Source organism: Sarcophilus harrisii, chromosome 4 (genome assembly GCF_902635505.1).
Source record: "Sarcophilus harrisii chromosome 4, mSarHar1.11, whole genome shotgun sequence".
Lineage (NCBI taxonomy): Eukaryota > Metazoa > Chordata > Mammalia > Dasyuromorphia > Dasyuridae > Sarcophilus > Sarcophilus harrisii.
This window is the reverse complement of record NC_045429.1, coordinates 40,452,531-40,466,394: the sequence shown is the minus strand read 5'-3', so window position 1 is coordinate 40,466,394 and position 13,864 is coordinate 40,452,531. Positions and strand designations below refer to the sequence as shown.

The following is a 13,864-nucleotide window of genomic DNA, read 5'->3' as shown; positions in this document are numbered from 1 at the left end:
GCTCCTTTCCTACTATTTATAAACATCCCTTCTGCCAAGTCTTACAAAACTTTTGCTTGACTCTGTTGTCATCTCAGTCTCCGAGAATATCCATCTATCATTCTTTTCATCAAGAGATGATTCTCACATGCTGCTTCTACTCCTAATCTCCTCCCCCTGCCTCAACCTCCTGTAATTTGGTTCATGACACTATTCTACTGAAAGCAGTAACCAATGGGTTATTCAACTACTTATCCTTATCCTCTTTGAAAACATTTTTATAGCTTTTGAAAGTTACTTTCTATCTCTTCTTTGATGTTCTTCTCCCTTGAGAACTATGAATAGGTTCTCTTCTGGTTCCTGATCCTTCTCAGTTTTCTTTGGTGGTAGGAAAGGTAATTCTACCTGACATGATGGTATGTTTATCCCAGGACCAATGAGCTGGAGTTAGAAAGTCTTCCTACCCATCAGGATTGTCCCCAAATAAAACAATCTTCTTGGGGAGGTGATGATTTCCACATCATTGAAGGTTTTCAATCAAAGGCTATCTGTAATATTGTAAAGGGTATTCATAATTCATAAATTTAATTTTCAAACCAAAATACTCTAGGATCCTATGGTCTTGTTGACAGTTTGAGAGAATGTAAAATCCTTGAGGACAAGCAGTTTTTCATATTTGTCATTGAATCCCCAGCAACAAGCATGTGATAAATGACAAAGAACAATCTTAGTTTTGCCTTTTACTGCCAACCTCTAAGATTTTGGTTTGCTTAGTCATCTGTTAAATGAACAAGTCAGATTAGACAACCTCTAAAGTTTTTTCCTAGTTCTAAATCTATAATCTTATGATATTCCCAGAATTATGCACTTCCTCTAAGGTTTTTTCCTAGCTCTAAACCTATGGTCTTATGATATTCCCAAAATGATGCATTTGTTGGTCATGAAAGAAAGCATTTTCTTGGCTGTCCTGAATGTTGCTCAAGAAAGCGACACAAATTTACAAGTGTATCCCAGAATGGAAATGCTGAAAGGCATTAAAGTAGGGATTTTGTGTTTACCTAGGTGATTACCCTGTCAGTAAAAAAAGTCAGCCAGAAGAGAGGGAGGAGCCTGAAAATTTATAGAAATAAACTAGGTACCTATACCATTAGAGAAGGAGAAAGAGTCTTGGAAACTTCAAAATGATCTTCCCCAATAGAGACTCAGAGTAAGGGAAAGGAATCAGAATTGGAGAAGGGTTTGTCCCATATGTACTCATTAACTGCAGTTGTGAAAGCAACCTCACACCCCCATACCCGCTTCCTATAATGAACTTGGAACAGATGATACAGAAGGAAAGTTACAATTGTCATGATATTTTTAAAAATGAAAATACAATGTTACAATACATGCAGGAGAACCTTGAAGGGAGATTTTTCTTTTAAGTTCTTCCCCTGGGAGCAACAGACAGTACTGGAGGGAGGCAGAAGAAATACAAGATCTTGGAAGAAGGTCCTCTTCAAAGGATAATAGAAGTGGTGAGATCATCATTAATCTTTTTCAAGCAAAAATCCTAGCTCAGACCTGGGGAATGTTGATTAAAGGCTACTGCGTTTGAAGGAAAAACTCTAAGCAATGCTTGAAAAAAGGAAGAACTGTGATCAAATTAACTAATCCTGATCTTGAGTTCTTGTACTTAATCATAAAAAACACACATATAGACACACACCAAGTCTGGGATCTGACTGGAGAAAGATCATCTAAATTGCTTGGTTTAGACAGGGAGTAGTCCACCAGTTCCACTCTTTATTTGAATGCTGACATCCTAACATGAAACATATTAATCAGTAACATGAATTGTCATAAAAATATATTTATTGATTTAACAAACTGCCATGTTATCATAACTTGAAGAGTAAACAGTATATTAATGATGTTCAATCTGGAATTGGTTTACATTAAATTGTGAACTGTCCATGCAACAACCGTGTCTCCTCCCCCTGACCCTCAATTAGGTTAGTGTGCAGTTACCAAGTAACCCGAATGGTAGGGATGGGTTCAAATGAGCCAGTCTCCAGCTGATACACGAGCCAGCCCATTAAGATTAAGATTTTTAAGTTAACATTGAAGTAGGAAAAAAAAAAAAACCACACACACACACAGGGAAAACATTTTTTTTTAAAAATCAGACCAAGAAATATCTCTAATAACAGTAAATTGCTTTAGTTCATTTTAATATTTTTAAACACCATATTTTTAATGGCTTAAAATATATCTTTCATGGTCTTCAGTTAGGAGTCTTTTTAATTTAGTCCAGCAACCAACCTGACTGACGTGCAAATTATTAAAATATCTTCCAATCTAAGTCCCACTTTTCTTCCCATCTAAGTATTACTTTTCTTCCCCTTAGTCTTGACCATGAACAACATGTGTCTGTGTATATGGTTTTAACACCACTGTTTTACACTTTTTGAAATATGTAATATTTATTTTACTTCCTCTCCCAATTTCCCCCACCTCTCCACTGAATGTTTCATCTTATAAATAAGAACACGAATTGAAAAAAATAATAATTAGTTGTCTCTATCCTAAAGTACTTAAGCTCCTCGAGAGATGGGTGGTCTATTCTTTGTAATCCAAGTTCATAAAAAAGTAGCTTCAGTCCTTCAGCCAGCAGGCAGCAGCAATTTGCAACTCCACTTTCCCACTCTGCAGTTCAGTAAACCAGTCTGTTTATGGAAACCCAGGTCCAAACTCTGTCTCTCTGCAATGTGGGGGACTGTTTCAACAACAATAGCCTGGTCCCACCCTTCATTTCCATGGTGTAAGGAAGCCTGAAATTCCATTCTCTTTGGCCAGCAGGTCCTTAGTTAATAAGTATCAAATTGTCATCACTTTCTTGCCTGAAACAGAGAGAGGGGGAGGTAGTGGGGGGAGAGAAGATGGAACAACAGCTTGATTCAAAATCTTATTGCAGAGAATTAAGAGCACATGGCAAGAGATACATTTCAGCATTATAAACACATGAGGTTAAATGGAGTCAGTTGGGATATGGGGTGGGGGGGAAGAGTGGAGGGAGAGAGCTTGGATTTATGGTTTCATTGGTGTGAGGAACTCCCTGGTATGGAAAATTAATAAAGAGAAAAATACATCCTTTTAAGGACTGATTAGCTACATACTCCTTCTAAAGGACTGAAATTTCTCGGAATTAACCATCTCTTTAGATCAGTTGTTGCTTCTTTTTTGTTGAGACCTTATCAGGGGTTAAGTAGTTGACTTTCTTATCTTCTGGTGATCTCGGGTGACTAAAACACCTCTGACTCTAGAGCATCAACCCTTCATCCTGTTTACTGAATCATCACTATCCCTGCTCATTATGAATTGAGGCTCCTTTCCTGCTTTCAGACATTGATAATATAAACTCACTCACTGACTCTTTTCACATATCATAATTTCTACTATCACCCTCCTCCTAATCTTCACCTTCCCACCTCACCAAGTGCCTTTGCAAGTAACATTCTGGTAGACTATAAACTAATTGAAGCCAGGAATTAAACTATTTATCTATCATCATGTCAAAGGTATTTACCCCCAGATCTTACATATGTGCATTAAATATATCAGTGGGTGTTTAACACAGTTTTCAGGTTGGATTTATTGAGTTCAACTTTTTTTTTTTTAAGTGTCTGAGATCAGATTTGAACTCAGGTCCTCCTGACTTCAGGGCTGGTGCTCTATTCATTGCACTACCTATTGTCCCAAGTTCAACTTCTTATATATATTATTTCCCCAACAGGGAATTCTTTCTTTTTTTTTCCCTTTTTAAATTTGCACCATATCTGGACACAGCAGGTACCCAAAATGCACTTGCTGATTGAGACCGATGGCCTTTTTGTGGCTCCCTCAAATGCAAGCTATCTCTCCTCAGTCATCACCCCAACACAAGCTTAGCTTTTCATCTCATTCCACTGAAATCAAGATTACCAAGTTAACAATTTCAGTTTCACCTTTCTGGTTAAACTAAAGGCTTCATTTATTTTTTTTTTCCCTTTCTACACATGTGTTACTTTTGACACTGTTAATACCCATCTCTTCCTTGATCCTTTATGTAGCTCTGGGTTCAAATTTACAGCCTTATTCTTATCTATTGGCTAAAATAGAAGACCTCAAAGATCCCTTTTAATCCTTTGATCCTATGACCTTTGACAAGTTTTTCTTCTCTTTCCCCAGTATTTACACACATCTTCCAAGATTCAAATTTGAACCATATTTAATCGTTCCTTGGGAAATTTTTATTGCAATGAACTATTGCCACAAGAACAAAGACAATTCAGGTTGGCATCAGCCTTACACTTGTTGATATCCACAGAATATCCCAGGTGCCCTGCCGTGACTTAAAACTGAAAGTCACCACTCATTCCCAATGTGAACAACAGCAACAAAAAAAAAAAAAAAAAAAAAAAAAAAAAAAAAAAAAAGAAAGAAAGAAAAGAAAGAAAAAAAAGGCTAAACTGATAAAGATCTTGACTCAGAATTTTCTTTCTGCTACTTTGTGTGACTTTATACAAGTCATTTACTTCTAGGGACTTCAGTCATTCCATCTGTAAAATGGAGGTGTTTGATGGGATAATGTCTAAAGTTCTTTTATTGATATACATCAGAAGTTCTTAAACTATTTATGTCAAGAACTCCTTCAGCACTCCAATGAAGCCTATGGATACCCTTTCAGAATCATATTTTCAAATGCATAATTTTTTTTAAAAGTCAGTGAAAATGAAGATGTGTTTTTTCTTTCCCTACCCAAATTCACAGATAGCCCTGAATTGTACATATGGCCAGATTTGGGATCTCATGGTTGTTGCTCTTTATTCACTCATTTAGCAGCTTCCTTTATTCTCCCATTGACTCAATCTTATGTCTACCTTTTTATTCTAGCTTCCATTTCATTGCATTTCAATGGGTTTTGTGCACAAAAGGTACCAGTTATTGATTTAATGTCCTCTTCTCCTTCTAACTTCTGTCTAGTATGTCAACAAGTCCTGAAGCCACCATGCATCTGTCCATCAGTAGTTAGATATGGCAGCATGGGTGGCATTGGGGACATTCCTGGATGAAGCTGTTCTTTGCAAAGAGATGGCTTTTCTAATACACCACAATTACAGCCCCTTGGGGCAGTTTGTGGTATTAAGCAAGCAACCCAACTCCAATGACATTTCAATTATCTTTCAGGAGTCATACCTCCACATTCTCTAATGTATTTGTCTTTGCAAAAAACAAATAACAAACAGACCCACAATTCTCAAAGCCCTCCACCAAACAGGGCAGTACTCAGGAGCCAAATGCCAATCAAAGAAAATGAATTTGCATTTATCCAAGCTCACTGCTGCAATTAAATGTTCATAGAGGATGAAATGCCGTTAAAAATCGACTCTTCTCAGAAGTCCTCATTTCATATTTACTAGGCATTCTTTGGAAATGCTCAATCATATCCTCATTTCAAATCCCAAGACAGACTATGAATTGATTAACAGAGAAATACGTTCTATGCTCTGAAACAGCAACTCAATTTTTCCATCTTTTCCCCCCTAGGGGTGGTTTAGATTATTTTTCTCAAACAAATAGGAACTCAGTCTTTTGATATGGGGAAGGAGATATTTTGTATCATCATTCTCTCCCTTTATATTCAATACAAATTTATATATAGGTGTGGGTATATATATCTATATATCTATATCTATATATAGATACATATAATGGCCACTTGAAAGTTCCTAGTTAAGAGCAAACCACAACCTTCTAAGCACATTTAAGAAGTTACTGAGCTAAGACAGTATAGTCTTTAAGCTCTTCTGCTTCTGTTAAGTCTGACTTCAGGACACAGGCAGGGTACTGCAGGAATAATCAGATATATAACACAAACTTTGAGAAGGCAGCTTGGAGGAGACACCTTTTCAGGCAAGCACTTCAACGAGTCAGTGGGGACAGAACATCTAAATGGGGTTTCTTCTTAAATCAGTTTTCCTCCTCTAGCTAAAGCTTCTCACTTCTAGAGAGAGGGAGAAAGGGGATATATTCCACTTCATATTTTCTGAGCTCTCTTCTCTCACTTCCAAATGGGTCTGTGGCTGTTTTTTTGTCCCTACATCAGGGTTTTTAAATCCTTTTTCTGTTTCATACACATCATTAATAATCTGGTGAATCCTATGAACCCTTTTACTTAGGGCATCTAGGTGATGCAGTGAAATCAGGAAGATTCATCTTTGTGAATTCAAATCTGTCCTAGTTATTTACTAGTTGTATGGCCCTGGGCATGTCAAGTATCCTTATTTGTCTCAGTTCCTCATCTGTAAAAGATGCTGAAGAAGAAAGTAGCAAACCAATCTAGTATCTTTGCCAGAAAACTCACAAATGGGGTTATGAAGGATCTGGACATGGCTGAAAAATGACTGAACAATGGCATGAGCCCCTTCTCAGAATAATATTTTGAAAAATTTCAAAATGAAAGGAAATAATTAACAATAAAGATGTATTTCCCCCCCCCATCCAAATTCCCTGATTCCTTGCCCTAAACCAAAAGAAATAACTTTTAGTACTTAATTTTGTTTTCAAAACATACATATTCAACTCAATTGAATTCAACCAATACCTTACAAGCTCCTCTATCCACTAGCTTCTAAAGACAAAGATAAAAACTAATTAACCTCTGACCTCAAAGAGCTTGTACTCTACTTTCCTAGTAGAAATATCCAACAACACTCTGCTATCTCTAAAAAGTGCCCTAGAGTTTTAGAGAAACTTTTTTGGCTTTTAAAACATCTCTAAGAAAGGGACACAGCAAATCCATGTTCTCAACCTGGGTCAACTAAATCTGGGTCATCTTGCTCAGAAGGCAGAATAGCAAATTCTATGCCTTTCTACTTCCCATCTTAGTACCTTTATACAAAGCCATCCCCAATGTTTGGAATGCTCTCCCTTCTGGAACCTTTATGTTTCTTGAAGCGCCACATTGGATTTACCCAGGAATTAGTGCGACTTCTATCCTCTCCCTCCCTCTCAAAATTAAATTTGTACATATTTTTATTTACTTACTTATGAACTTATTTCCTCTCTAGCAGGATATAAGCAATTTGAGGGCAAATATTGTGTCATTTTTGCCTTTGTACTTCCAGAGCCCAGCATCATGTTTGACATGTGGTAGGCATTTAATAAACATTTGTTTGATTGAAATAAATTCAACTTGACTATTTATATAACACCACACTGTCCTATCTATAAGAGATAGTCATTTTCAATGTGACTGGAAAGAAAAGAAATAAAGATTTCTTAGAATCCACTGTTTTCCAAGCATGCCTTTAGCCTTGGAGCAAACTCTTTAGACCAAGAGAAAAATCTCTCAGGAACACCCGAGGGCATCTTTGAATCAAGGAAAAATGGCTGTACCCACCTCTGACAGCAGCAGAGAAAGGTCACGGGTGTGGGGACTTGTTTCTCGTATTCCTTGCTGCCACCACATTCCTTTAGGAATTCTTGAAGGTCCGTTTGAGGAAAGCCATTCTGTTGGTATTTCTTTAAAAGGAGCATAATGATGTTACCTTATTTATAGAAGAGTGAGAAATCATTCCTATTGTTAACAGTTCAAAGCTACCTAGGCTAGAACAGAGCTTTCTTTCCCACACTAGGAACAGAGATCCAAGAACTGATACTAACTCAAGTTGAATTAAGCTGTCACTACGGGAACAGAGAAGTCAGGGACACCATGGGAACCAATACACAAATGAAAATAAAAATCCAAGAGAAAAAGGGAAATGACTCTTTAAAATTAAATATGCATATTGGGGTATTCCATAAAGTATGAAGGGCTATAAGATATTAGGATCAAGATAGATAATAATAAAATTTTTATAAATCAATCCTAATCTGCCTGCCTTTCTTTCCTTCTTCCCTCCTTTTCTTCTTCTACCCATCCATCCCTTCCTTTTTTCCATCCTTTTTATTCCATTCATCCCTTCTTTCCTCTCTCCAACAATCCCGCTCAATTATTTAGGTAACTTTCCATTCGTTCCTTTCTTTCATCCTTCTTTCTTCTTTCCTTCCTTCATTTCCCCATTCATCCCTTCCTTCTATCCATTCTTTCCTTTCGCCTTCCTTTTTCTTTCCTTTTTCTTGGGTTGTGTATGTAAAATATTGTCCCACCCCCAGGAATCAATTACACATCTGCCCCAAATCCTGCACTTTTTTCTACTTTTGCAGAGGTGAGAGATGAAGCTCCCTGAAAGCAAAAGTGCTTGCAAAGGCTTAATGAAGACAAACTACTTCACTGAATCGTGTACCTTTCTGCCCCACCATTCCCATCCCTAATCTCCTTATGGAATCCCATGGGAGTGACCTGTATCAATATTTAGGCTTGGAATACTTCTAGGAATATTTCAGCTTTAAAGATTCATTCTCTAGAATTTTAGTAGTTAGGTTTTATCTCCCACATAAGTGCTCACTCTTGTTATTAAAGCAAATTGTAGTTGATGCTAATGTGAAGATGACGAATCAGTAATCCCCTTGTATACATAATTGCTGATTGGAGTTTTTCAGTGAAGCCGATCTTCTAGTTATCATGGATCAAATGTGAAAAGGAGGCTAACCAAGAGAAGGGTTGGGACTCCTAACCTCTTCCTGGACAATGGCATTACATCTCAAGTGGGTCTCCACGAACATTGAGCTTTATCATCTGAAAAATGAGTTTTCACAAAAATACCATTTGCTATTGAGCCAACATCACTATAAACACATTAAGCTATGAGATATGTCACACTTGAGATTCTTCAAGCTACCTCAATCTTAACCTGAAAGATATTAACTACTCCTCAAATCCCAGAATCTCTGAGTTTGAAGGGGCTTCTAAGGCCCTCTAGAACAATTCAGACCTGAATAAGAAAGAATTCTCTCTACATTTTTGACAAATAGTCACTTACTTTTAAAAATGTCTGGGGGGGAGGGGAGGTCAGTCTCTCTTGGTGCAATTCATTCTATTTGAAAACAACTCTAAGTTTTTGTTTAACATATTTATTGTCTCTCCTCATTTCCCCAACTGATATATATAAAACAAACATATATAGTTCAGCAAAACAAATTTCCACATTGGCTATTTCTAATAATATATGAATTATTTTGAATTTTCAGTCCAGTACCTCTCTGGTAGGAGATGGATGGAATCATTTTATCTTCACTGCTCTAGATTTATGACTTAACATCGATAGGACTAATTGTTTTCTTTGGATCAAATTAAAATTTGTCCCTCCACAACTTCTTTCCAATGTTGTCAATTCTGTCTCCTATGGCCAAGCAGAATATCTATTTAAAAGTTGAATGGCTGCCTTAGCAGGCAATGGGTTCCCCTCCTCACTAAAGATTTTTTAAGAAGAGGATGGAGGACTATTTTTTTTATGTAGGTTGTAGTAGGGATTCCTTTCAGGTATGATCCTCTTTCAACTCAGAATTCTGTGATTCTGTCTAAGCACAGAATGTTTTCCATCCTACTGGTCACTCTTCTGGAATAGTTCCTAGCCTGTAAATGTTCTTCCTAAATATCGTATCTAGTGTTGAGCAAATTATTCCAAATAGAAATTGTCTACTCTTCTTACTCTAGGACCATGAACAATAATCAACTAAACTTTGGCATTGTTCCTGGACAGGGTGTGTCAATCTCTGGAAACTCTTACCCAACTCAAAATTAGCTATGAAACACAATGTTACATAATAAATTTTAAGTGTCTTATCTGAATTTTCTTCTCTCCCCTCACCACACCTATTCCCCAACATAGTGCTCTGTATATACACAGGTGCTTAGCAAGCCTTTATTAATTTATCCATTGGGAATTAAATAACAGGAACCTCTTCTCTTACTCAATTTTAACCAAACTTTTAGGACTAAGTACCTCTGGAAGTCCTTTAAGCTTCATGTGAAGAGAAAGAAAATCAGTATCTGGCTAGTCATTTGTCAAAAGATACTCATACAATATTACTGCAAAAATTAATATCCAGTATTTAGCTCACAAGTAACCATATCCAGCCCTATCTGAACTGATTACTGGAATGTTACCATTTTAGTTTGTATTTGTAGTGGGATGAAAATCTAGTTTCCTTTCAGATCTGAACATGAGATTACAAAGTACTGCTGCTTTGAAAATTTACCTCCCTGGAGCTTCCATTATCTAGAAAATAAGGAGGTTGAACAAGATGAGCTTTAAGGGTCTCTCCAACTCTCTGCTTCCACTCCCTAATCATCTTCCAACATCTTCCAAAAGAAAACATATAGCATTTGCTGATAACAAAAGATTGAATAATTGATTAAGATGAAATAACAGTTTACCTTAATGGTGTCATAGGAGTCTGTAATAAGTGCAATGAAGAGACTGAGAATCATATATATAAAAAGGCTGATGAAAGAATATAAATACACACGACTGAAGAGCCACACCAAGATGCTCTTTTGCTGGATTTGGGCAAAGGTTGCGAACATGTCATCACCATTCACCAGAGAAAACAAACATTCGGCCACTGTGCTCAGGTCTTCAAACTTAGTTGGGGTAGAGATGGGAAAGAAGAAGAGAAGAGGTTTTAATTTGCAAATCCATTTACACAGTAGGAAAAGTAGTTCAGGTTTGCTTTTAAAAACCATTAGGAATTCAGAAATCTACCGGCAATGAAAACATATGAGCTTCTGCCCAACTATGCATGTTTCTGATTGGTTATGCTAGCTTGGATCCTTTCCTATGTTAGCAGTAGCTCTTTCTGGTTGTTCAAATAGTTGTTATCGTTGAAAGAAAATCGATGGACCCAAGGGTTAAAACACTAGAAACAAAGTGAAACAGGATCATGCTATTCAGAAAACAAGGTTCCATTAGGTGAGATAATTTAGCTCTTCTTTCAGAACTCTATTAGTCCAAACGAGGTATCTTCCCAAACCACTGAGCTCTTATTGTTATCCTCTCCTACTTAAAAACATGCAATGACTCTCTAATGGTTAATAAACAAATCCAGACTTTTCTGCTTGGCTTTTCAAGACCTTCAATAATCTAGCCCCCATTTACCCACTCAAATTTATTCATTCATTCATTCACTCACTCACTGCCTACTTAAATTTATTTTTTAAAGTTTCATTTTTATTTAAATTATGAACTACATTTAATCAACATCATTATTTCAGCATACATTAAAAAATCAAACATAAAACCCCAAATTTCTGTTTCCCAAAGCTTTTTAAAAAATAGAGATTAAATTTAACAAGAGTAGTAACAAAATTGCCCTGTTTGTGTCCTCCTGACCTTTTTTTTTTGTTGTTCTAATTCACAGATGACTGTACTTCAGTCATGACTATCTCCTTATGACATCCCTTCTCATTCCCGTTGTGAAAGCCCTTCCTCCACACCCCAGCTTTTTGCTCTGGCCATCCAGTTTTAACCATTTTCAAGGCCTTACTCCTTCTACCTCCTCAAGAAAGCATTTCCTGGCTTCCTTCAGTCCATTCTCATCTCTATTTCACTCTTGCTGCATTCAGTCATGTTATGGTGATTAACAGTTTTCTAAATTATTTTTTATCTCGCCGTTGGGATCAGGACTACAACCCATTCTTCTTTGCTTGCTTAAAAAAAAAAAAAAATCCAGCGGGGACTAGCCTCAATACTTACTGATTGATTTAAACTGATTTATTTTTTTTTGCTTAGTGTTAAGATGATTAATATTTAGAGCGAGAAGGAAGCTTGGAAGTCAACTAGTTTAGTCCATTCATTTTATAAAAGTAAGGTGCCCAGGCTGAGTGATTTACCCAAAGTTTCATAAGCAGTGTCTAAACTAGGTCTTGAACCCAGGTCCTCTGGATTCAAACCCCAGTGCTCTTATTCTGCTATCATCACATTATTTTCAAATAAAGAGCCAGAATTCAAATCCAACAGCCAAGTAAAATAGCTGAAAAGCAGGGCTACACTAAGTCTTTTGGAGTGCTAGAGAAAATGGGAAATATGAAAAGGGAATTCTGCTAATAAAATAAGAAGCAGATCTCTTTGACTTGTCCTTCCACGAACAAATACACATTGTCTGGATCCTAGGGTTTTTATACAAATTTTGCATTTTTCTCTATTTTGAATTCTATCACACCTCTGCCTTTTGTAGATAAAGCTAGAGGTCTCTGGCCTTTGAGCTGTAGCAAAGTATCCCTCATGGATCCATATTTACCCAACTACCACTGAACCTAGGCAATGGACTAGGAACCTCAGGGGATACAAAATCCCCCCTATTGTCACCCAGAAGCATTTGTAGCTTGGCTGATAGTCTGACACCATGAAAGGGGAGGAAGTAATTCTTCCACAAAGGAATCAGACCAAAGACATGTACCTCATTAACAACAACTCCAACCAGCCAAGCTAACCAGGACTTCTGTTAACGAGCCAGAGGGCAGTGTTAAAGAAACACATACACACACATGGGAATGCACCAGTAAGCAAGTCATTTAACAATGTGCAAATTTTTATTTAACAGTAAAAAGGTCAGAGCTTACGGAGTAAATCATTTCCATTCCCACCACGGGCCTAGAGCCAGAGAATTTAAAACAGTTCTCTGTAGTTGTCAGTCATTGCTGGACAGCTCCATCAATAAGTCATGTTTATTTCCTGGAACTCCATCGAGCCAATTAGTGTTCCTAATTGCAAAACTCAAGAAAATTCTAGTCTTCATAGAATGTCCAAAATTGCAAGCATCCTAGGCCTGTCTGGTAAATAGCAGTACAAGGACACTGATTGGGTTGGAATGGAGGTCGGCATCAGATTCATTCCTCCTGTTTCTTCCGCATTAATTAAGGCACAGTTAAACTGAAAAGCATTAAAGAGATTTATACTCATGAAGCCTCCCCTCCCCAGTGTGTGTTTAAGACTTAGCTCACCCCACCTATCGGCTGTGGAGAGCAAAGCCCCAATAAGTTACAAACGACTGGCCCCCACTCTCTGTCATTTCATGCACTGTTACCTAGGGATCTCACGCTGACAGCAGAAGGAGCTGGGAGTGGGAGCCAATTTCCGCAGCCAATTTCCTTGTACTGGGTGGGGTGGGGGGGAGGGAGGAGAGAGTCTCATGATAACAAGTAGATTTTTATTTTCTTCTTTTTTTTTTTTTAAATGTACAGAGGTTGGGAGAGGAGACAAGATCCTATCTGATATGCTTTGGGAGTGTGAGAACTACTTCTTAGAATCTATAGGATATTTCCTTAAAGCATGGCCAGTGTATGACACCCTCCACAAGCCTAACATTCTGCCCCCTCCACCTCCCACTACACCCCCAGCTACAGGACAATGAGAAAAACACAAGTAAGTGGGCTAATAAATGACATTGCTTGCACGATTGAGTCAGAATTACCAATTGTTACTATCACAAAAATATCTCCTGGACCTCTCAGGTTCGTTCCAATATTCACATTCAATGGTTCCATGACTCAGACCGGCTCACAGCCAGTGGGCAGAAAAGGAAGACATGCAGGGTAGAGGGAGGATCTTGTTTCTTCCTTCCTTTCTTTTTTTTATTAAAGCTTTTTATTTTTCAAAACATAGGCATGGAAAATTCTTCAACATTAGCCCTTGAAAAACCCTGTGTTCCAATTTTTACCCCCCCTTTCACTACCCCCTTCCCTAAATGGCAAATAGTCCAATATATGTTAAACATGATAGAAATATATGTTAAAATCCAATATATGCATACATATTTATACAATTGTCCTGCTGCACAAGAAAAATCAAATCAAACTAGTAAAAAAAAAAAAAAAAAAAAGAAGCAAAATAAAATGCAAGTAAACAACAACAAAAAGAGTGAAAATGCTATGTTGTGATTCCACAGTCCTCTCTCTGGGTGCAGATGACTCTCTACATTA

The 13,864-nt window shown here is 37.3% G+C and overlaps 1 protein-coding gene across 1 annotated transcript in view; it reads right to left on the bottom strand.

Annotated features, from left to right (window-relative positions):
• Positions 1–1,815: 1,815 nt before the first annotated feature.
• The window catches only part of MCOLN2 (mucolipin 2), a 76,091-nt gene continuing 64,042 nt past the window's right edge, over positions 1,816–13,864 (bottom strand). Inside the window, exons 12-14 of the mRNA XM_012547603.3 lie at positions 10,322–10,528; positions 7,403–7,524; positions 1,816–2,861 (exon numbers count right to left, since the gene is read on the bottom strand). Of these exons, the coding sequence (XP_012403057.2) occupies positions 2,825–2,861; positions 7,403–7,524; positions 10,322–10,528 (366 nt within the window). The 3' untranslated portion in view covers positions 1,816–2,824. The remainder of the gene's footprint in view (positions 2,862–7,402; positions 7,525–10,321; positions 10,529–13,864) is intronic.